The 25,152-nt window shown below is 40.1% G+C and overlaps 2 protein-coding genes across 3 annotated transcripts; one reads left to right on the top strand and one right to left on the bottom strand.

The window, feature by feature from the left end:
• Positions 1-171: 171 nt before the first annotated feature.
• LOC123878333 (charged multivesicular body protein 7) lies at positions 172-25,103 on the top strand. 2 transcript variants are annotated; one of them, XR_006798812.1, is made up of 12 exons: positions 172-576; positions 1,269-1,488; positions 2,233-2,404; positions 3,612-3,778; positions 4,401-4,537; positions 5,299-5,386; positions 6,238-6,388; positions 6,827-6,985; positions 7,714-7,872; positions 9,945-10,089; positions 10,747-10,958; positions 25,076-25,103. XR_006798812.1 is itself a non-coding variant. In XM_045925512.1 (11 exons), the coding sequence occupies exons 1-11, from the start codon at positions 308-310 to the stop codon at positions 10,889-10,891; spliced, it is 1,812 nt and encodes a 603-aa protein (XP_045781468.1). In that variant the 5' UTR covers positions 172-307; the 3' UTR covers positions 10,892-10,991. The 2 variants fall into 2 exon arrangements, 1 of the variants encoding a protein (XP_045781468.1); XM_045925512.1 differs by lacking the exon at positions 25,076-25,103 and having other exon boundaries at positions 10,747-10,991.
• LOC123878463 lies at positions 18,399-22,738 on the bottom strand. Its single transcript, XM_045925634.1, has 3 exons — positions 21,550-22,738; positions 21,030-21,240; positions 18,399-20,357 (listed from the first exon to the last, which is right to left on the bottom strand). The coding sequence occupies exons 1-3, from the start codon at positions 22,563-22,565 to the stop codon at positions 18,399-18,401; spliced, it is 3,186 nt and encodes a 1,061-aa protein (XP_045781590.1). The 5' UTR covers positions 22,566-22,738.
• Positions 25,104-25,152: the final 49 nt, after the last annotated feature.

The raw sequence follows: 25,152 nt of genomic DNA, 5'->3' as shown, positions 1-25,152 counted from the left end.
GCTTATAATATGTCGGCAAGCGCCGGCATAGACGGGGTCCATACTTGTATAGTTTAACTAACTTGTTACAAATAACTACAAACTTGACATTGGCTAATCTTTGTAAAGCCAGACGAGAGAGAAAAAAAAAAACTAAACGTCAGGTTCGTTTTCGTCGGTGTTATTAAACGTCAAAATCAAAAAGCAAAAATTGTCGTAAAATCGACTTCCCGTGTGCCTTTTTTTCGCAGAAAAAATATATAAAAGATTATAGAACACTGTGTTTGAATAGTTAAAATTTTAGCAGTGATACAATATAAAAGTAACAATGGTTATAGCGGACGTTTTCCCCGAGGATAAGCTGCCGCAATGCTGGTCAGACGACGTGCGAATGAACGCACTTTTCGCCCCTTTCCGTTTAAAGTCCGCCAACCCTGAGTCCTGGGAGATGAAGATGAAGTTCTGGTCTGACATGGTGCGGCAATGGTGTCGGTGTAAGATGGACCCCATAGTGTCTGCCGCGGATGTTAGATGCGTGTTCCAAAGACGAGGAAGGACCGCTGCGTGTATTGATATAGTTATTGAGGAAATGTTTAGGTATGTCTTTGTTTACTTTTGCTTTATATACACGTGTATAGTAAACTTTATACATGCAAATTAATGAATTTTAAATAAATTAAAGTAATGAATACAATTAACATTAAAAGTGAAACAAACAGTAAAAACTTAAATAGATATTCATGTTTGGTATCAAATGTTTGATATTAAAATCTCACTGTGTAGATTCCCTGACAATATGGAAATATTGGGCCTAAAATTATTTATGGCACTTTAGTTAGGTATCAATACAATAATCCTTGAGAAATAAAGACTATTAAAACTGTAAAATTTGTCAGATAAAGTATGTTTGGTGGTTGTGAAATGGGCCCAAGTTGATATGATTTCAAATATAAGTACAGTAGACTCAATTAACCAGATTAATTGTTGTCATAAGGCATATAATTAACATAAACTTTATTCAAAACAACAAATACAAATCAAACTTATCAATGAAAATCAATGTTTATTGAAAGAATAATGTTTTTACAAGTTTTCATAAGTACATTATGTATCTCCTTACATACATATTTTCCTTAATTATTATTATTCAAATATTGCAATCTTAATAATCTTCAATTTAGTTTGAATTATTGTCATTTGTTGTCCCTTGGCAATCTGGATAATTGTGAATCCGTATGACTGAAATCCACACGATTGAGTTCCTACTGTAAGTATCTATTTTATTTCAGGAGTGGAGAACTATCACCCATCACAAAGTATCAACAAATTTTACACAATGGCCCAGAAGGATGGGTGAAATGGGGTGCCCGCCTTGCATTTAGGCCTGCCGCCTTTGCCTTGACCGCTGTCACTTCTTTGCTGCCCGCTAGACAAGCCACTGATTCTAATGGGTTACCTAAAGCTAGCATAGATTCTACACAAAGATTTGTGCTAGAAAGTGCAGTAAAAGTAAGTTGTTTCTCTGTGGTCTTCTGTGACATAGTCTATGGTTTGCCACACTACTGACCGCATCACTTCCCAGCTGCCCACCAGACAGGCTACAGATGCTAATGGGTTACCTAAAGCTAGCATAGACTCTTCACAATAATTTGTGCTAGAATGTGCTGTAAAAGTATGTTGTTTCTCTGTGGTTTTCTGTGGTGTCTATGGTCTGCCATACTATAGTGTGTTTCATTGAATAGTACCTATGGTGTTATGTTGGCTTCCCTGTCTGTCCAAGTCATTGGCACCATATTTGCATAAGAAGACCCAGATTTTGTTTATTTTCATTTGATTTTCCTGAATGAATGAAATGAAAATAAACAAAATCTGCGTCTTCTCATGCCAATATGCTGCCAATGACCACCCAACAGACAGGGGAGCCAACATAACGCCATAGGTACTATTCGATGAACCACACTATACTCATGTCATCATGTAAATAAGGATTCAGCAATAAATATTACCTATTAATTTATGGATTAAGGGTCAGACCTTCATTATAAAGTTTCTCTGCACATTGTGATGTGTGTGTGTGTGTGAGTGCGTGTGCGCGTGCGCGTGCGTGTGCGTGTGTGTGTGTGTGCGCGCGCTCATAGGTTTTGACTCCCTTGACAGGTTTCGACAGACACAACAGACTGACAACAAAGTGATCCTATAAGTATCCTTTTTTTCTTTTGAGGTACGGTACCCTAAAAAAATAAATTGTTCCAGGACCAAGCCACAGAGTTCCTAAACAACTTTCCACCAGGAGAAGATCGTATAGGCACCATAGAGGAGCTGATGAGGAGCAGCGGCCACATCAACCGAGAAGTGTTTGAGATATTCCTGGGCTACTTGGTGGCTCAGGGGATGGCCGTCAAACAGGGGGATGTTGTTAAACTTGGTATGTTACATTCAAGTCATAGTTAATTCCTTGCAAATAGACAGGTCACTTGAGGTCTACAAACAGAGACTTGAGGGTCACAAAAACAGCCTAGCAGTGCAACTTTTGGATGCCAGTTACAGCATGTTCCACCTTAAGAGGGCTCTCTCCGTCACTTGTTTCATACAAACGTAGTTCCAATTTCATTTGAATATTAAGCTACCAAAGTCCATGAAATTTTACAGACATATTCTAGAAACTAATATCTATGTCTGTGGTTTTCCAGATTTCTGTTAAAATATTCGGTTTCAAAGTTACGCGGTCTTAAAAATTTACATACAATTCTTTGAGCCCCTGTAATTTTAAAACTACATATTTTTAGAAAAATCTAAAAAACCACAGACACAGATATTAGTTTCTAGAATATGTCTGCAAAATTTCATGGACTTTGGTTGCTTAATATTCAAATGAAATTGGAACTACGATTGTATGAAACGAGTGACGGAGAGAGCCCTGTTAAGAGGACAAGATTGGCCAGCATATGGTAATACTTATCTTGAAGGGATGTCACATCGCTGGATGTGCAAAGCCTTCAACTGTTAAAACATTTGGTCCTCAAATCTGTTCATAATCCGCGGACTGATTGCAGATGGAAGAGATATGAAGAAAAAAAAAGTATTGATACATTCATACTAATACTTGTTGACACCCAAACTTCAAAATTCCATAGGAACTGTTTGATTTTCCGGGATAAAAAGTAAATGTGTTAATCCGTAGTATAATCTATCTCCATTTCAAATTTGAGGCAAATCCATCCGGTAGTTTTTGCATGAAATAGTAACAAACATCCATACAGACAAACTTTTGCTTTTATAATATTATAGTAGGATAACAAATGCGAAAGTGTGTCTCTCTGTCTCATTTCCACTGCCCATCAGTTTAGACTTTGGCAACTTTTTGTCGAGGAAAATGAAAGAATTCTCATGGGATTTTTAAAAACCTTAATCCATGCAGACAAAGTGGTGGGTCCCATCTACTATAACAATAAAGTAAACAATAAATAAAATAAAATAAAATAAACTACAAAAGTTAACCTTGTTTTATTTGACCTTCGAATTTGCAATGGTAGAGGTTCAAAAATTTTAAACATTGACAAAAACCTAAACTTTTATTTTTAAAAACTTAAATCTTCAGTCTCATAAAGTTATCACTTTTCTTATGATTGCAGCTGAACCAAATAAGAAAGTCACTCCAGTAACAGAATTAGATGAGGCGCTAGTTAAACTGATGTCGACTGAGACGCGACTGTCGGGCGATATGGCGCGATTGTCGCGCGATGTCGCGACAGCGGAAGTTGAAGCGAGGGCGGCTCTGAAACTGGGCAACAAACTAGTTGTAAGTATTAGAGGCGCTAGTGAAACTGATGTTGGCTGAGACACGACTGTCGGGCGACATGGCGCGACTGTCGCGTGACGTCACAGCAGTCGATGTCAACATGCTAGTTTTACTCCCCAAAGACACGCCACCATTAGAGTCCTCCCTTGTACTTCTAATAGAAAAAATTATAGAATTTTCGTTTTTAGAGTTCTGTAAGGAATGCTTATAGGATCACTTCGTTGTCTGTCTGTCAGTCCTGTCTGCCAAGAACCTACCTACCTACCTATGAACCTAAAATCGTGAAATTTGATAGGTAGGTAGGGCTTATAGAATAATTAAAAGAAAAAAATCCAAAAACCATGAATTTATGGTTACATCACAAAAAAAAATGTGTTCACTGTTTATAAACAAATAATATAATCAGTATAGTATTTTCAAGTTTCAAAGTATGAGAACTATACCAAGTGGGGTATTATATGAAAGCGCTTTCCCTGTACATACTAAAACAGATTTTCATTTATTTTTATAGTTTTTGATTTATCGAGGAAAATTACCCGAGTACGGAACCCTCGGTGCGCGAGTCTGGCTCGCACTTAGCCAGTTTTTTAATTTCTTTACATGTGTGATGTATGTTTTCCAGGCAAGGAACCACCTGCGCAAAAAGCTTAAAGCCCAACAACGGCTCGACAGATGCGAAGCGGCCTTAGAGAACATACGAGAGCTCATACAACAAGCCAAGAATACTGACTTCAACACCGCAGTTGTAGATACTTACAGGTAAACCATTGGTACTGCCAGCAGGTATAAAGTTCAGAATCGGACTTTGTCTGTGTTGGTGTTAGCTGGCGGGCGTGCTCTGCCTTTTTGGAGTGTTTTTTTTTGTTAAAACTGACTGGAAAGCGCTCTAAGGGGGTGCCGTGCGTGTGTCGGCGAGCGCCGGCACAGACGGGGTCCATACTTGTATAGTTTAACTAACTTGTTACAAATAACTACAAACTTGACATTGGCTAATCTTTGTAAAGCCAGAGGAGAGTGAAAAATAAGTTACTAATAATATAAATGCGAAAGTATGTACGTCTGTCTGTCCTTCTGTTTGTCTGTCTGCTAGCTTTTCACGACCCAACAGTTTAACCAATTTGGATGAAATTTGGTACAGAGTTAGCTTACATCCCACGGACAGACAATATAGGCTACGTTTATCCCAATACCCTAAATCTACGCGGACGAAGTCGTGGACATCATGTAGTCTTGTAACAAGTGTAAATTAAAAATTTATAACACCCCCGACAAGTGAAGATTACAGTAACTAGAAAAGAGTTGATAACTTTCAAATGGCAGATTTTCTTGGATTATAGCTAAGAACACTCGATCAAGCCACCTTTGCCACCAGCCTTTCAAACAAACAAAAAACCAAATTAAAATCGGTTCATTAGTTTAGGAGCTACGATGCCGCAGACATACACACATACACACGTCAAACTTATAACACTCCTCTTTTTGGATTGGGGGTTAATAAATAAGTAATTATTATTTTTCAGAACAAGTGCGCAAGCGATGAAGAGTACGATGAAAGATGGTGGTCTAGAAGAAGACTCTGTTCACGACACAATGGATAATCTCAAAGAGGTTGGTTTTTTTAAGGGTCTGTACCTCAAAAGGAAAAAAGGAACCCTTATAGGATCACTTCGTTGTCTGTCTGTACATTCTAAAATAGATTTTTATTTATTTGTATGTATATAAGTTTGTGATTTATGTACAAGGAACCAAAAGCTTAATTTGCTATAATCGGCCAAACCAAAGAAATCTGTATGATGCAACATGCAGCATGCGACATGGACCGCCGCCCTCCCACTGATAAACATGCAGGAAAAGCCAACCACTAAGCAAGCCACACACACCACCACACAAACCCCAACACCACTCACCCATGTCACTTGTATGTCATGGACTTCCGCAAAATAACGCCTGCTTCTATACTAAATTTGTGATTTATGTGCAAGATGTCGGAAAAAATACCCGAGTACGGAACCCTCTGTGCGCGAGTCTGACTTGCACTTGGCTGGTTTTTCTTGTTTATAAAAATAGTTAGTAAATGTCGGTAAAACATTTGCCGGACTTCGTCTGTGGTGGCGTTAGCTGGCGCGCGTGCGGTGCTTTTTTGGAGTGTTTTTTGTGAGAAGTGGTCGGTTTTTGTGTTCTGCTGGTGTTTATTGGTGGTGGAACTGACTGGGAAGCGGTCTAAAGGGGCGCCGCGTGTATGTCGGCGGGCGCCGGCACAGACGAAGTCCATACTTATACATATAGTTTCCTTAACTTGTAAATAACTACAAACTTGACATTTGCTCATCAGTGTAAAGCCAGACGAGAGAGGAAAAAAAAATTTTTTTTTTTCACGAATCTGCATATTTCGAAGATATAGATAGGTAGGGTTTGGATTTTTAATTTTTTGAAATGAGGTATTCTCTCTTGAACCCTAGGTAATGGACAGCTATAATGAAGTGGAGAAAGCCCTGGGAGGAACCCTGGATGACCTGGACACAGCGGAACTGGAACAGGAGTTGAACGACTTGCTAGCCGGTTCCGGCAACTCTGGTGGAACTCCAGGCAAGGAAGACAGGACGAGTGTCGGTAAGTGGTGGTTTCATTACAATGGATACCTCGATGGTCTAATGGTTAGCATGTTCGACTGCGGATGACGAGGTTCTGAGTTCGATTCCTGGGTTGGGCCAAAAATACTTAGGTATTGAATTTTTTTGTACTGTGGTGATTAATTGATGTGATGTTTTGTGTAGCGGTAGTTTATGGGGCTAGTATTCATAAGTTTGACGTGTGTATCGGTGTATCTGTCTGAGGCATCGTAGCTCCTAAACTAATCAACCGATTTAAATTTTGTTTTGTTTTGTTTGAAAGGTGGCTTGATCGAGAGTGTTCTTAACTGTAATCCAAGAAAATCGGTTCAGCCGTTTGAAAGTTATCAGCTCTTTTCTAGTTACTGTAACCTTCACTTGTGGGGGGGGGGGGGGGGGGGGGGTGTTATAAATTTTTAATTTACACTGGTCAATACAGGTCCTAAACTCCCCACCCCGCCAGCGGAAACGCCGAGGAAACCCGGGCGGAGAGCAGAAAGGGATTACATATTTGATGGAGAAGAACAGATGTTAGCGGACCTCAACAAGCTCGATGATGGTTCTGGGAGGAAGCTTGCAGCAGCCGAAGCAGTAGAAGGTTAGCTGTGTTAGTTTGTAGGTTCATATGTTCCTTTGTAGCTCCTAAACTATTCATTGTACTACCCTAAAGCATCACAATTCTCAAACTATAACAAACTGTCATGACAAATCCCAAACTATCTCATAGCATCCCAAAGTATCCCCAAATCTCTTCAAACTACTTTGAAGAAGCTTAACGTACCCCCAAAACTATGTTTCACGTGAAGGTTGAGGCAGAAAAAAGATTAAGACTGCATCATCACTTACCATCAGGTGAGATCGCAGTCATGAGCTAACTTGTATCAGAATAAAAAAACCGGCCAAGTGGGAGCCGGACTCGCGCACCGAGGGTTCCGTACTCGGGTATTTTTTTGCCATTTCGTTTGATAAATCAAAAACTATTATGCATAAAAATAAATAAAAAATCTGTTTTAGAATGTACAGGTTAAGCCCTTTCATATGATACCCCACTTGGTATAGTAATCTTACTTTGAAAATTTAAACACATTTTTAATTTTTTTTTTTATGATGTAACCACAAATTCACGGTTTTCGGATCAAGTAAAGGATTTATTCCTTTACTTGCGCTATAAGACCTACCTACCTGCCAAATTTCATGATTCTAGGTCAACAGGAAGTACCCTATAGGTTTTCTTGACAGACACGACGGACGGACAACTAAGTGATCCTATAAGGGTTCCGTTTTTCCTTTTGAGGCACGGAACCCTAAAGAGCTTTTTATCAACAGAAACAGAACCACTACCAGAATCCAAGCCAAAGAAAAAAGAGAAACCATCTCGCGATTGGTACCCCACCAACCAGAACGTCTCCGACACCTGGAGCAACAAGCTGGACAGCCTGGCCGAGGACTACGGGGAGCTGCGCCAGGACAACCGCCTGCATCCAGGTACAGAACTATAAGACAGACAGACAGACAGACAGACAGACAAATGAAATGAGATAGGTGGATAGACTAACAGACATATGATACAACCACCAGAAGACAAACATAAGGACACAGACAATAGACTTATAGATAGACAGGCGATAGACACACACATACAGACAAACGACGAACATAAAGGCATCAGACAGACTGATGTACTGCTACAGACGACAGATTAGACAGATGGACAGACAACAAACGGACATAAATGTCAGACCGATAGAATAGCAAGACGATACACAGATAGATGACAAAAATAAAGGTAACAGACAGACAGATGACAAGCAGAGGCAATGGACAAACCGACAGATACAGACAGAAACGCAACCATAATGAAAATCAAAGAAAGAGAAACCATCTCGCGATTGGTACCCCACCAACCAGAACGTCTCCGACACCTGGAGCAACAAGCTGGACAGCCTGGCCGAGGACTACGGGGAGCTGCGCCAGGACAACCGCCTGCATCCAGGTACAGAACTATAAGACAGACAGACAGACAGACAGACAGACAAATGAAATGAGATAGGTGGATAGACTAACAGACATATGATACAACCACCAGAAGACAAACATAAGGACACAGACAATAGACTTATAGATAGACAGGCGATAGACACACACATACAGACAAACGACGAACATAAAGGCATCAGACAGACTGATGTACTGATACAGACGACAGATTAGACAGATGGACAGACAACAAACGGACATAAATGTCAGACCGATAGAATAGCAAGACGATACACAGATAGATGACAAAAATAAAGGTAACAGACAGACAGATGACAAGCAGAGGCAATGGACAAACCGACAGATACAGACAGAAACGCAACCATAATGAAAATCAAAGAAAGAGAAACCATCTCGCGATTGGTACCCCACCAACCAGAACGTCTCCGACACCTGGAGCAACAAGCTGGACAGCCTGGCCGAGGACTACGGGGAGCTGCGCCAGGACAACCGCCTGCATCCAGGTACAGAACTATAAGACAGACAGACAGACAGACAGACAGACAAATGAAATGAGATAGGTGGATAGACTAACAGACATATGATACAACCACCAGAAGACAAACATAAGGACACAGACAATAGACTTATAGATAGACAGGCGATAGACACACACATACAGACAAACGACGAACATAAAGGCATCAGACAGACTGATGTACTGATACAGACGACAGATTAGACAGATGGACAGACAACAAACGGACATAAATGTCAGACCGATAGAATAGCAAGACGATACACAGATAGATGACAAAAATAAAGGTAACAGACAGACAGATGACAAGCAGAGGCAATGGACAAACCGACAGATACAGACAGAAACGCAACCATAATGAAAATCAAAGAAAGAGAAACCATCTCGCGATTGGTACCCCACCAACCAGAACGTCTCCGACACCTGGAGCAACAAGCTGGACAGCCTGGCCGAGGACTACGGGGAGCTGCGCCAGGACAACCGCCTGCATCCAGGTAAATAATTAACAAAACAGACAGACAGACCAAGAAAATTTTTTTTTATCTTTAAATCTGGCTTTACTCTGATTAGCCAATGTAAAGTTTGTGATATTTTCAAGTTATTGAATTTATACAAGTATGGACTCCGTCTGCGCCGGCGCCCGCCGACATACGCGCAGCGCACCTTTGGAGCGCTTCCCAGTCAGTTCCACCACCAAAAAACACCAACTAACACAAAAACCAGCCACTCTTAACAAAAAAAAACACTCCAAACAAGCACAGCACGCGCGCCAGCAAACGCCATCACAGACGAAGTCCGACCAAGAAATTATACATGGTTAGACTAACTAACATACAGATGATACACCCTCCAGAAGACAAACATAAGGACACAGACAATAGACTTATAGACAGAGAGGCAATAGACACACACATACAGACAAACGACGAATCTGGATACAAACATACATACCCACATACATACATACATACATAGACTGCTAAAATCATAATGCCGCAATCGGGTAAAAAGTAGGGATTAAAAGTTGGTGTCGTGTCTCCAGGCCAACCCCTAGATGTGGACTTCTCAACCCCGCCTCAGCACTACGGCGCGGAGTTCCAAGTGCGGGACCACAAGTCAGCCAACGGCGTGTGGCTCTTCAACAGCAAAGACGCCGACAACCTCACCCCCAGCACGGAGTACAGCAGGTATTGTGAGAGCCTCAATAGCTCAACCGGTAAAGGAGTGGACTGAAAACCGAAAGGTCGACGGTTCAAACCCCGCCCGTTGCACTATTGTCGTACCTACTCCTAGCACAAGCCTGACGCTTAGTTGGAGAGGAAAGGGGAATATTAGTCATTTAACATGGCTAATATTCTTTTTTTTTTTTTTTTTCAAATTGTGTCCACAGAAGTCTCAAGATACAACCGTCGGTGGAAATTCCCTATTGCTACGGTCGAGCATACAGACACCGCTCCCGTTAACCCCAACACCACCATAACCGCAGGCAAAAAAGGGGTTTTGGGGATACAAAATTTAGTGCTATATCCACAAAGTCTAGATCTATCCCTAAACATTTTAATAATAATAATAATAAATAGGCTCTATTGCTTACTTATTGCTAGTGACAAACATACATATGTTATAAGTAAATTAAATCTATAAAAATAAAAAAAAAACTAACAATAGCAATAGGCCGCAAACTCACCATGGCCAAGCATTGATGGCAATGCTCAGCGCTGGTTTTCAGTTTGCTCCAAAAAATATTGATTAATAAAATAAAATAAAAACGCACCCTGTAAAACCCCAAGAATTGTGAAAATTTACCCTTGTCCATAAATTTCAGTTTTCATTCATTCTTTCAGTATGGAAAGCCCCGGAAAATCATCATGCGGGAACTTCCAAATGGCGCCTGGAGGTGAACGGAAGAAACCAGACCCCTGGCCTAAGGACGACAACCTCGAGGACCTGGAGAGGAGATTGAAGAACCTTCGAGGGTTCAACCTATAGGCATAGAGTCAGGATATGATATACTAGCTGATGCCCGCGTCTTCGTCCGCGTAGATAGATAGATAGAAAACTTTGCACATCATCACTTTCCATCAAGTGTGATTGTGGTCAAGCGCTTACCTATAGTGAAAAGAAAAAAAACATGCAATAACCAAGACAAAACAAAGAAACTAAAAACAATTGTATGCAAAGGCGGCTTTATTGCTCAGAGCAATCTCCACCAGGCAACCTTTGGTGAAAGGAGAAACTAGGTACCATAGATTAAGGTTTTCAAAATCCCGTGGGAACTCTTTAATTTTCCGGGATTAAAAGTAGCCTATGTCACTCTCGAAGTATTCAAATATATCCATGTAAAGAATCAGGTGGACTTCGCTGTGTTGGTGTTAGCTGGCGGGCGTGCTCTGCCTTTTTGGAGTGTTTTTTTTTGTTATAACTGACTGGAAAGCGCTCTAAGGAGGTGCCGTGCGTGTGTCGGCGAGCGCCGGCACAGACGGGGTCCATACTTGTATAGTTTAACTAACTTGTTACAAATAACTACTAACTTGACATTGGCTAATCTTTGTAAAGCCAGTCGAGAGAGGAAAAAAAAAGAATCAGGTTTATCTATTGACCTGCACTAACCAACAAGCAACACACTTTCAAATAGTTTCTTCAAATACTTATTTTTCAAATTCCCTGGAAATAGAGTCCCTCCACGCTCTTCTCTTTTATCTAATAACTCAAAATTCAAAAATCCCCCGACACAAAAACCTCTATAAGAAAACTAGAAAAGAGCTGATAACTTTCAAACGGCTGAACCGATTTTCTTCGATTATAGCTAAGAACACTCGATCAAGCCACCGTTCAAACAAAAAAAAAACTAAATTACAATCAGTTCATTCGTTTAGGAGCTACGATGCCACAGACAGATACACAGACACACAGATACGCACGTCAAACTTATAACACCCCTCTTTTTGGGTTAGGGGTTAAAAATCGAATATTCTACGTAATGGGTTGTATAGAGATATGTAGTACTACCACTTTTATAAGTTACGCTAATGTACCTTTTTTTTTTTTTTTTTTGTTGACGGGGGGAAATCTTCACAAGATACCCTACCTCTTTGAGGAGAGATCGGGTTATGTGGGATTTGTACCCACTAAAACCCCCTCGATGGCCATCCTCAGCGCATATTAAGAGGCTCCGGGAACTCTTACGAACGTGCGCCGGTGCCTCCCCTGCGCGACGCACAGTGGGCTCATCCTGAAAGATGCACTCCCCTGGCCTCGTGCACTTTGCATGTAGGCACGACAGCTTGCGCCACAGCAAGCGGTCGTCCTTCCAGGGTCGCCAGCCAGAGCTCCGCTCCAGCCACTAGCGGACCGGTCCCAGCGCCTGGGACTACTGAATGGAACGATCAGGGCGTTGATCAGCGCCGCCCTGATGCTAATGTACCTGCGCAGAAGTCTTATTTTTCCATTGGTGTCATTCGTTGCTAAGGGAACCAACGGGAAATTCAAAGGGAAAGACAGTTCCCGCGGGACGCAGACGAAGTCGAAGGAAACAGCTAGTTGTTGATAGAATCGGATATATTTAAGTCACATCAAATCTTAGTTTAATGACTAGAAACATAATACGAATCACCAGTACGAGATCGCGTCTGGTGTTCATAGTGTGAATCCACCTTTATGCAGCCAAAACTATAACTTTTTCATAAAGAAACATACAAAAATATCCCAAAAATATCACTAATTGTGTAAATAAATAAATAAATATACATTAGTCATTAATATAGTTATAAATAATTGTAGTATAAAGCTAGAATATGTAACATATTAATGTAACAATGATATTATAAATGTAACATGTAATATCGTATATGTAACATACTAATTATGTCATATAGATAGATAGATAGAATTGAAAATATTTCGAAAATCTTAAAAAAAAAAGGGGTTAGGCTGTTTTAATTAGATTGCGCTTTGAGAGCGAATGGTTTTGTAAAAATAAAACAAAAAATGTGTTGTGATTTTTATACTCTGTTTTGATAAGTACCTATGTTTATAATTTTGACAGATTGATTAACAGGGCTCTCTCCGTCCCTCGCTTCATACAATCGTAGTTCCAATTTCATTTGAATAGTAAGCAACCAAAGTCCATGAAATTTTGCAGACATATTCTAGAAACTAATATCTGTGTCTGTGGTGTTTCAGATTTTGCTAAAAATATGTAGTTTCAAAATTACAGGGGCTCAAAGATTTGTATGTAAATTTTTAAGACCGTGTAACTTTGAAACCGAATATTTTAACAGAAATCTGGAAAACCACAGACATAGATATTAGTTTCTAGAGTATGTCTGCAAAATTTCAAGGACTTTGGTTGCTTAATATCCAAATGAAATTGGAACTACGTTTGTATGAAGCGAGTGACGGAGAGACCCCCCTTAATGATTTAGTGTAGTGAGAATCGAATAAAATCGGTTGCCGAATCGATTTATTATATCAATATAATATATCTAATCAATAAATACATGTTGTATCGATAGAAAGTTAAACACTTGTAAGCAATAATAATGTATTCTGTGAAAAAATATCCCGTTTTTTTAATACACACTATGTTTTAAGTATGGATAAATAAATAAAAACCGGTCAAGCACGAGTCGGACGAACACTAAAGGTTCCGTACCATCTTTATTTAACTTTATTGTAACAAAATTACAAAGACAGAATATATGCCATTGTACATGATATACCTAACACTTTTATGTAGAACACTGCAAATTAATGATGGATTATGCCATCCATATATTATATGATTTAGTAAATTAATATTTTTTTGTGATGTAACCACGAATTCACGGTTTTCGGTTTTTTTCCTTTACTTGTACTATAAGACCTACCTACCTGCCAAACTTCATGATTCTAGGTCAACGGGAAGTACCCTATAGGTTTTCTTGACAGACACGACGGACAGACAACAAAGTGATCCTATAAGGGTTCCGAATTCAAATTCAAAATGTTTTTATTCAATTAAACTTTTACAAGTGCTTTTGAATCGTCAAAAAAATCTACCATTGGTTCGGAATGCCGTTCCTACCGAGAAGAACCAGCAAGAAACTCGGCGGTTGCTCTTTTCAAGTACATATTCAATTTACAATAATATGCCATACTGTATACAAGCAATTGCAGCTCCGTGTATTGCTTCCATTCTTCCTGTTGAGGTACGGAACCCGAAAAATCGCATTTTTTAACACGCATTACGTTTTTAAATATGAATAAATAAATAAAAATCGAATGAATTCAGTTTTGTCTTATTACGGATTGTTATGTATAAAGAGTACACTTTTTGATACTTTATTACTGCAATGTACACTTGCTTGCAATCAAATCGCCTTACATCCTAAGCTATTGCTCGCAAGTTTATATTTTCAAGTTGTTTCCCTGTCATTATTTTGTATGTTAGCCGTTTCTGTTGTTCATATTGTTTTTTTATACAATTTTGTATAGTATAACTTAAGTAACATTTGTAAATATATTATATTATGGATTGTGATGTAAATAGATTTTGTATTTCAAAGATGATTTCACAGCCAGCAGCACTCGCCAACGCAACGCATTTTCGGTCAAAAAGTTCCTTTTGACCGAATTTTCGGTCAAAGAGTTCATTTTGGTCAAATTTTCGGTCAAAGAGTTCCTTTTGAACGAATTTCGGCCACGGTGGCCATTATCAATGCAGACTGGGCAACAATGTAAGAGATATTATCTATACAATAGGGATGTTACCTATATTTTAAAAAACTCAGTGATTATTAAATATGGAGTCTTCCAAAATACTTTAAATCCACGTCCTTTGTTAGTTTGAAGTGTTATAACATTTTTCGGGTTCCGTACCTCAAAATGAAAACGGAATCCTTGTAGGATCACTTTGTCTGTCTGTCTGTCCGTCTGTCCTGTTTGTCAAGAAACTATAGGGTACTTCCCGTTGACCTATAATATAATCATGAAATTTGGCAGGTAGGTCTTATAGCATAAGTAAAGGAATAAATCCGAAAACAAGAATTTGTGGTTAAATCACAAAAAAAATTCAAATGTGTTCATAAACAAATGCAATGGTATTGTTAATTTTCAATGTAAGATAACTATACCAAGTGGGGTATCATATGAAAGAGCTTTACCTGTATATTCTAAAACAGATTTTTATTAATTTTTATCCATAATAGTTTTTGATTTATCGTGCAAAATGACGAAAAAATACCCTAGTACGGAACCCTCGGTGCACGAGTCTGACTCGCACTTGGTCGGTTTTTTTTTATTACGACTAGTTCAGTAGTTTGCCGGATTTTTCAAAAAAGAAAATATATAAGTTCGTTCCGTTTGGCGCGTGCTGCTTGGTGTGCGAACATTTATCGTGCCAATGGAATTATCAAGTAGGTAGGTTATATTAAACTATTGAATATTGTTAAAAACATTCACTAACAGTAGTAACACTTTCCTTGAACTTATAATATTTATACTTTTCACATATGGAGTACTGCTTTGGACTGGAGCACCACAGTACAATCTTCCATTTGATCGGATACAAGGCAGGCTGTTCAGCAAAATCATAACCCTTCCTTTTGGCTTTGCCGCAGTCAGGTAAAAAAGTAGTATGTAAGTGTTACTATGACTTCGTCTGTGTTGGTGTTAGCTGGCGGACGCGCTCTGCCTTTTTGGAGTGTTTTTTTGTTAAAACTGACTGGAAAGCGCTCTAAGGGGGTGCCGTGCGTGCGTATGTCGGCACAGACGGGGTCCACACTTGTATAGTTTAACTAACTTGTTACAAATAACTGCAAACTTGACATTGGCTAATCTTTGTAAAGCCAGACGAGAGAGAGAAAAAAAGTGTTACTATTGTTAGTAATAAAAAAGAACAAAAAAAAAACATTGTAGTCATGAGTGCCTTCCTATTACATTTTTGTTCCTTGTATTTTTAACTGTAACATATATTTTACGCACATTTGGGTTAACTTTTTTTTGTGATCAGTATGCGTATTCCGTATCTTACCCTCAGTAAAAGATTTTACTTCTCACCAAATAACGTCAAAGTAAAATGGACCTAAAGTTTATTCATATAAAGTCAAAAATTCAGTACCATTGATTTTAATTTCGGAACGTTTCCGCTTGGAGCGCTGGCTGTAAATATATGAACAAAGTTAAGCATTAAAACAAGGCAGTTTAAAGACATTTTACTTTAAGGTGCAAGAGACGGGTCTGCCCGCGAAATCGAAATTTAATTTGATTCATCGCAATTTGTAAACTAATACGACAAAGTAGGCTTATGACTTTTTAATTGCGACAATGGCAGTATCATCCTCACAGGTGTATATCAAAATCATTACTTGAAAGGGTCCAGTTTAAGAAATTAGATATAGTATCGAGTCGACTAATTTGTGAGTAACTCACGTCAAACTCATTGTTTTGACTAATTTCTTAAACTGAACACTTTCAAGTAAAGATCTTTATGTAATCCTGTGAAGATGATACTGTCACTGTCGGAATTAGAATGACATAAGCCTACTTTGTCGTATTGATTTACAAATTGCGAAAAACCAAATTAAATTTGGATTTCGCGGGCAGACCCGTCTCTTGCACCTTAAAGTAAAATGTCCCTTAACTGCCTTGTTTTAATGCTCAACTTTGTACATATGTTTACAGTCAGCGCTCCAAGCGGAAACGTTGCGAAATTAAAATCAATGGTACTGAATTTTTGACTTTATATGAAGAGTCTTTAGGTCCATTTTACTTTCACGTTATTTTGTGAGAAGTAAAATCTTATACTGAGGATACAGTCTATAAAGCTTACTACACTCTATCCACGGAAAGAAGTTGGTATATCGCTCTCTCTGTTACGTAATCCCATACAGATGACAGAGACGAAAATCTCAGTGGGCGCTAACCATTTTGAGTCACCAACCAATCACAAACGAAACTAAGTTTGCGAATTGAATTTCGAACGTTTTTGAAATAATTTTCCAATTGAATTTCAAATGTTTTTGAAAACATTTTCGAATTGAATTTGGAATGTTTTTTGAAAACATTTTCGAATTGAATTTCGAAAGTTTTTTGAAAACATTTTCGAGTTGAATTTCGAACGTCCTTTGAAAACATGTCTGTGATTGGTTAATGAATCAAAATGGTTAACGCTCACTGAGTTTTTGTCTCTATCATTTGTATGGGACTACGTAACAGAGAGAGCGCTCTGCTAACTTCTTTCCGTGGATACAGTATAGTCTGAGAAAAGTCAATGTACGCCCGACCCAATAGTTTTCAGTTTAGGATACGGAGTAGACCTGCTGGCTGTATCGTCGTATAATATCTTATGTTTAGTTGAATGTAACTAAATATCGTTTATTTTGTAATAATATTGTATTATTTTGTTCTATAAAAACTGGCAACAAAAACGTGTTTTTTTTCACCCCCAACTATTTTATTGATAAATATAACTCAAAATTAAAAAAAAAAAACTCCAGAGACAAAAACCTCTATAACTAGAATAGAGCTGATAACTTCGAAACCGCTGAACCGATTTTCTTCGATTATAGCTAAGAACACTCACGATCAAGCCATAAATTAAAATCGGTTCATTCGTTTAGGAGCTACGATGCCACAGACAGATACACACGTCAAACTTATAACACCCCTCTTTTTGGGTCGGGGGTTAAAAACACCCTACCTTTTAGTCCCGCTGTCCCCGTTAGGGAATTAAATAAAATTATTAAAAACTTATCCCGTTGTTCCCGTTCTCTGTCCCGCTTAACGGGGACAACGCACTTGCCATACTATAAATGCGAAAGTGTGTGTTGGTTTGTCCTTCAATAACGGAGCAACGGATCGGCGCGATTTTTTGCTTGGTTTTAGTTAAAGACCCGGAGAGTCATAGACTACTTTTTATCCAGAAAAATCAAAAAGTTCTCATTGGATTTAAAAAATAATAATTCCACGTAATTCAAAAAATTTCGTCGATCCGTTGCTCCGTTGCGACGTGATTAAAGAACCAACAAACACATTTTCGCATTTTATAACATATGTAGTGATGCATAATAATTAGACTTGCAACGAATATTCGGTTACTATTCGGTATTCGGCCTATTCGGCTGCTTTTATTATATTCGGCCGAATACCGAATATCTACATATTATTCGGCCGAATACCGAATACTTAAATAATATATTTTGTCGTAGAGAAATAATTGGTAAAATGAAAAATTAAAAACGATTGATTACGTATATATTCATATTTTCATTTCTGTTATATTCATTTAAATAGTCATTGGTGCATAACTGTAACGTTCAGAGGGCGAAGGGAAATAAATTAGGCACAAACTATATTTCCGTAATCCATTTTACTTCGTGGCGATTACATGACTGACGCGGGTACTCCAGTTTTCTATGTACCCACATTACACCCCCACACTTAATAAATACTTAAAATCTTACATACTAAGCTATAAAAATACTAAAGTCTATTCTAAATACAAAATAAAAGCAAATCAAAGTTTATTAAAAGGTTTCCTTATTCTACATTGTCTCAGTGGACGCGGCTCCGGCGTTATTGCGTGAGCCGGTGAGGTACTGCGGCGGCGGGTCTGAGCCGGAGACTCGTTACTCTCCACGGCATCTTGGAACTCTGGTGAAGCCGGAGTATTCGTATGGACCTTATCTGACCCTGTCGAGCTACCCGGTGTAACTGGCGCTTCAATGTCACCTCGTGTGGACCGCTCCGGCTGGACCTGCTCCGATAAAGCCGCCGGCGATTGAGGATCTGTGCTAGACTCCTGATTTAAGCTTGTAGTAGGACAAGCGAGAGAAAACCTGGTGGACCGTTTCTTAAGCTGATCGATGTGCCTATGAACTAAGTCTCCATCCTGACCTCTGACTTTATAATTGCTTGGACCGGTACATTCCACGACCTGACCCGGGACCCACTTTTCTCTCTTAAGATACTGCCTATACCACACTTCATCCTCTGGTTTTACCTCCCTTTCTACTCCTTTCGCCATTTCTCTTTGATGTTGCTGTACCTTAGCTACTTTCCTCTCCCTATCCGGTTTTAAAGCGTCTAGTTTGGTCCGAAGCCGCCTACCTAACAGCAACATGGCGGGGCACTCCCCGGTGGTCGAATGTTCCGTATTCCTATAATGCATCAAAAAGGTCCAGAGAGCCCTGTCTACGTTCTGTCTCTCTGACACCGCTTTCTTAATCACGCGTTTTAGTGTTCTCACTGCGTTTTCCGCTAAACCGTTCGAGGCGGGGTGGTACGGAGCCGTAAAAATATGCTCGATCCCGTTACTTTGTGTAAAATTCCTAAACTCCGTGCTGGCGAAATAGCTCGCATTGTCTGTTATTATCTGTTTAGCTAACCCGAATCTACTGAATAACTCCGTAAGTCTGTCAATAACTACCGTAGACGCCGTATTCGGCACCTGGAATACTTCTATCCATTTAGACGTTGCATCTACGATCACTAAATACGTTTTTCCAAAAATAGGGCCCATGAAATCCAGGTGGATCCGTGACCAAGGTCTGTTAGGCCACGGCCACATACGTACGGCTTGCTTCGGCGGCGCGTCCGCCTGCGCCGCGCATACCTCGCATCCTTGGCATACACGTTGTATAGACTCGTCTAACGAAGGCCACCAAACGTAACTGCGTGCTAAAGACTTAGATTTCACTATTCCCATGTGAGGCTCATGAATCATTTTCAACACTCTATCCCTACATGTCTCCGGAACCACTAACCTATGACCCCACATCACGCATCCCAGCTCTTCATATAACTCATTTTTGCGATTAAAATAAGGTTGCAAATTAGTAATACTATTCTCCGTGGGCCAACCGTCCCGTAAGTAACTAAGTATTTTCGATAAATCTGGGTCCCTAGTCGTATGTTTTTTTATCTCATTGTAATCTAACAGCAAAGCTTCCTGGATAAAGTGTAAGTAAGTCTGCTCCGGTACCTGCCGAGCCGTGAGTTGTTTACCTGTCATCGGTAACCTCGACAAACCGTCCGCCCCGTTCTTATCGGTACGCACGTACTCGATATCGAATGTGTACGCGGATAAAATAATAGCCCAGCGCTGCATACGGCTAGCCACCATCGTCGGTATCCCCGTGTGTGGGCCAAAGATCGACACTAAAGGCTTGTGGTCGGTACGCAAGGTAAAATGCCGACCATATAAATATTGATGAAACTTATGAACGGAAAATATAATTGCAAGCGCTTCGCGATGTATTTGGGAATAATTTTTTTCTGCATCATTTAGTGTCCGCGATGCGTAGGCCACCGGTCGCTCACAGTCCCCATTCCGACTCGGTTGAGAGAGGACTGCACCTATGCCCTTCGCGCTCGCGTCGCATGTTACGATAAGTGGCCGCGCGGGATCATAATGCGATAACACCTCTGCACTAGTTAATAAGGTCTTAACTTCTTTGAACGCCCGCTCGCATTCCTTTGACCAAACCCATTTCGTATCTCTTTTCAACAACTCATATAAAGGTACTAGTCTCGCACTCATATTCCTAACGAATTTCGCGTAAAAATTTACCAAACCTAAAAATGAACGTAGTTCAGTTACATTGCTGGGCCTTGGTATCTTTGTTATGGCTTCAATTTTATCTGGGTCCGTTTTTATGCCCTCCTTATTTAATACATAGCCTAAATATTTTATCTCATCTACCAGGAAAACGCACTTATTACTTTTTAATTTTAACCCGTAACGGTGTAACCTACTAAAGACCGACTCGACCGCCCGCAAATGTTCCTGCCTGTTCTTTCCTCCAATTACTACGTCATCCAAGAACACTTCAACATTAGGTATATCCTGTAATAAGTTAGACATTATACGTTGAAAAATTCCCGCACTCGACGCTAGTCCATAAACTAATCTATTATACCGGTATAAACCCCTATGAGTATTTATTACGGTAATATTTTTGGAATCATCCAGTTCAATCTGATTATACGCTTGCGACAGGTCTATCTTCGAAAAGTAATTCGAGCCGCTTAAGCGAACGATTAAATCATCGATCCTAGGCAAAGGATAACGATCAACTAACAAAACGGGATTCACTGTAGCCTTGTAGTCCGCACAAATCCTCAAAGAACCGTCAGCTTTATTTACCGGTACAAGAGGCGAAGCCCAGTCCGAACAGTCCACAGGCTCGATGACTCCATCCCGCAGCATCGCGTCGAGCTCGGCATCGACGCGATCGCGCAGGGCGTACGGCAGGGCCCGAGCACGGTGGAACACGGGAGTCGCCCCCTCGCGCACCCTTAGGGTTGCCTTGCCTCCGGAGTACCGACCCAGACCGCCGCTAAACAGTTCTTTATACCTGTCAACCAAATTCCTTAATTCATTATCCAAGCAACCTAATCCACTGGTTTCGCTAATTTTATGACAATTACTAAATAAGGGGATCTTAATTTTTAACTCTGTTAACCACTGCCTACCTAAGAGAGATGTAGTCCCGCCTTCGATAACAAATAATTCTAAGTTCTTCTTTATTTTACCGTAACTCACGACCGGCTTGATAACCCCTACCGGTTTAAGCACTGAGCCATCCTAAAAATTAAGTCTTACACTCGTGGGTTCTAATCTTATTTTACTAAAATGTTTCTCATATGTATGATTATTAATACACGAAACCGCAGTTCCCGTATCTACCTCCATCTTGACCTCAACATTATCTATAAGCACTGGCAAACTCACCGCCTTGTAATCATTCAAACCGAGATGGTGGAAATCACTTTCCATTTCCTCCTCACTGGCTATTCCTTCCGCGTCCCCGTAGTGCACCGCATTGAACCTTCCCGAGCCAGCGCCGGCCTTCTGAACGCAGGCGCGCCGAATATGGCCCCGGGATTGACACCGGGAGCACACGTAATCCCGGAATCTACAGGCTTCATAGCTGTGGAGCGTGGACGTGCAACCTTTACAACGGTACCCTGTCCCCTTCACACTGCTCCTGGTTCGCGCTCCCGCGCCGTTCCGCGCCGCACTCTGGTCCTGCACACTTCGGGCGCGCGCGGCCGACCGCCGCCACCGCCCGTTCTCCGTCCCGGCCATCGTATGGAGGGCCGCGGCCGCGGCGCCGTCCGCGCCGCGCGCTGCCCCGGCGGCCTCCGCCGCTCCCACCGTGTCCACTGCCGCCGCGTCCCGTTCCGCGGCCTCTAACGAGTTGGCGAGTTTCACCGCGTTGGCGAAACTAATCGTTTCCTCCTCCGCGAACAACCTTTGTCGGATGAGATCGCTCCTCAATCCGCACACGAACTGGTCTCGCAGGTTCTCGTTCAAATTATCCCCCAGCTTACAATGGCGCGTCAACTTCTTCAACTCGGCGACATAGCTGGCTATATTCTCGTCCGCCGCCTGTCTTCTCTGTCTAAATCTGAATCTCTCTGCCAAAACTGAAGGAGCCGGTTGTAAATGCCGACGTAATAACTCGATTGCGTCCTCATATTTCAACTCTGACGGTTTCTTTGGGCTGGACAGGTTGACTAGAAGCTCGTAAGCCTCATCTCCCATCACCGCTATCAACGTAGGTAGCTTGAGGTCACTCTTAACATTATTAACTGTAAAATACATCTCAAGCCGCTCGACGTATGACGACCACACCCCGCTTTTTATATCGAATTCCTTCACTTTTCCGATCGACATGATGGAGGATAACCCGACACAGACGCACTCCTCGTTTTAAACTAATCCTCGTTCGCCACTGTAACGTTCAGAGGGCGAAGGGAAATAAATTAGGCACAAACTATATTTCCGTAATCCATTTTACTTCGTGGCGATTACATGACTGACGCGGGTACTCCAGTTTTCTATGTACCCACATTACAATAACACAGGTACATAATCATCTTCTGAATAGGAAAAATGGAGGATTCTATGTATTTGAATTATTGTGGTAATCAAAATTTAGAAGGGTAAGGTTCTCATTTCTTTTATAATCATTTATTAAGTAGTCATTGGTACATAAAACAGGTACATAATTTAATCATTTTCTGTATTAAACAAGTTAAGAATTTTTCTATGCATTTGAATTATTTTCATAATCAAAATTTAGAAGGGAAGGTTATGGTGCAGAAAGACTAACTTTTCTGCATTTTTAGGAAGTAGTTTACTTCTTTTTTTCTCGTAGACCATCCCAACTTCAGAGCGATGAGTACATTAGAACAAAACAAAGGAGCGCGAAACAATCACGTCTGTACAAGTTTTTGGCGCTAAAATCCGGCCGAATACTTTTGCCGAATATTCGGCTATTCGGTCAGGGGCCTCGCCGAATATTCGGTATTCGGTATACTGCCGAATATACTATTCGTTGCAAGTCTAATAATAATTATTATCTGTGGTGACTTAAAAACTTATCAAAAGATAGAACTTCTACAGATGTTCTGCATTCTTTGGTTGACTTGAAACCTGTAGGTACTCATACACGGAGAGAAGTTAGTATAAGGCTTTCTCTATTACGTAATCCCATACAAATGACAAAGACAAAAACTCAATGGGCGCTGGCCATTTTGAGTCACCAACCAGTCAAACGAAATTATGTTTTTAGGGTTCCCTGCCTCAAAAGGAACCCTTGTAAGATCACTTTGTTGTCTGTCAAGAAAACCTAGAATCATGTTTGGCAGATAGGTAGATCTTATACCACAAGTACCTACAGGTTGCCTGGTGGAGATTGCTTAAGCAATAAGGCCGCTTTTGCACACAATTGTTTTTTTCTGTTTCTTGTGTTGTGTTCCTTATCATTGTAAAAGCCAGACGAGAGAGAAAAAAAAAAGAGTGGGTATATCCAAAGGCGGAAACAAAAAACTGCCTTTCAAATCACTTACGCAAAAAAATATTGCGAAATTTGTTAAGAGTCGCCAATTTACATCTAAGTAAAGCACTTAATTCTTACATATTTACTGATAAACATTTAGACAAATATTTTTTTATTTACCTACTTTTATTTTTGACTAGTTGATCCGCCCCGGCGTTTCTCGGATGCAATTTCTAAAAAACTTAAATGGTAACTACTATATAAGAAGGTAACTTATGTTCTCCTTATAAATCAAAAAAAAAGATGATTAAAATTATGCAAATAGCTAATTAGTTACATGTGTTACAGTAAGACTTACGATATTTTGTAATGGTATCAATTAACAACATAAAGCACGCAAGTGCTAATAACAACCACGGAAAGTTTCAACTCAATTCTCAGCATACGACATTATTATACGTAATGTTCTGGCACTTTAAAAAAATTACCAGTTACCATACTGCTGGTGGGACCTACCTACTAAAAGTAATATTCTAAATCTATATTTAATTCAAATTCAAATACAAATTCAAATTATTTTTATTCAATTAAACTTTTACAAGTGCTTTTGAATCGTCAAAATAATCTACCACTGGTTCGGAATGCTGTTAATCGTGAAATATATAAACAAAAGACACATAGAAGCTGTGATAGCTTAGTGGTTAAAAGGTCCGCCTCCTAATCGGAGGTCGGGGGTTCGATCCCGGGCACGCACCACTAGGTTTTCAGTTATGTGCGTTTTAAGCAATTAAATATCACTTGCTTTGACGGTGAAGGAAAACATCGTGAGGAAACCCGCATGCCTGAGAGTTCTCCATGTTCTCAAAGGTAAGTCTGCCAATCCGCATTCGAGCATGGTAGAGTATGAATAGAATAGAATAGATTTATAGTAGTTTGACGTATCTGTGTATCTGTGATCTGGGCATCGTAGCTCCTAAACTAATGAACCGATTTTAAAGTTTTTTTTGTTTGAAAGGTGGCTTGATCGAGAGTGTTCTTAGCTGTAATCCAAGAAAATCGGTTCAGCCGTTTGAAAGTTATCAGCTCTTTTCTAGTTGCTGTAACCTTCACTTGTCGTGGGTTTTATACATTTTTAATTTACACTTGTTATTCAAGTAGACTTTTACAAGTGCTTTTGAATCGTCAAAATAATTAACCACTGGTTCGGAATGCCGCTCCTACCGAGAAGAACCAGCAAGAAATTCGGCGGTTGCTCTTTTCAACTGTTCAATTTACAATGATATGGCTCAAAACTTGCTCACGTGAAACACGTGCTCCGTAGTGAGCCGGAAATAGGTTGATCATGAGATAAACACAGACAGACAGATGCAATTATTACGTGTTTAGATATTACTAGAGGATGCCCGCGACTTCGTCCGCGTGGATTAGATTTTTATAGATCCCGTGGGAACTGTTTGATTTTCCGGGATAAAAAGTAGC

Source organism: Maniola jurtina, chromosome 26 (genome assembly GCF_905333055.1).
Source record: "Maniola jurtina chromosome 26, ilManJurt1.1, whole genome shotgun sequence".
NCBI classification, from domain to species: Eukaryota; Metazoa; Arthropoda; class Insecta; order Lepidoptera; family Nymphalidae; genus Maniola; species Maniola jurtina.
Note: the sequence above shows the minus strand (reverse complement) of the source record. Positions and strands in the feature narration are given on the sequence as shown.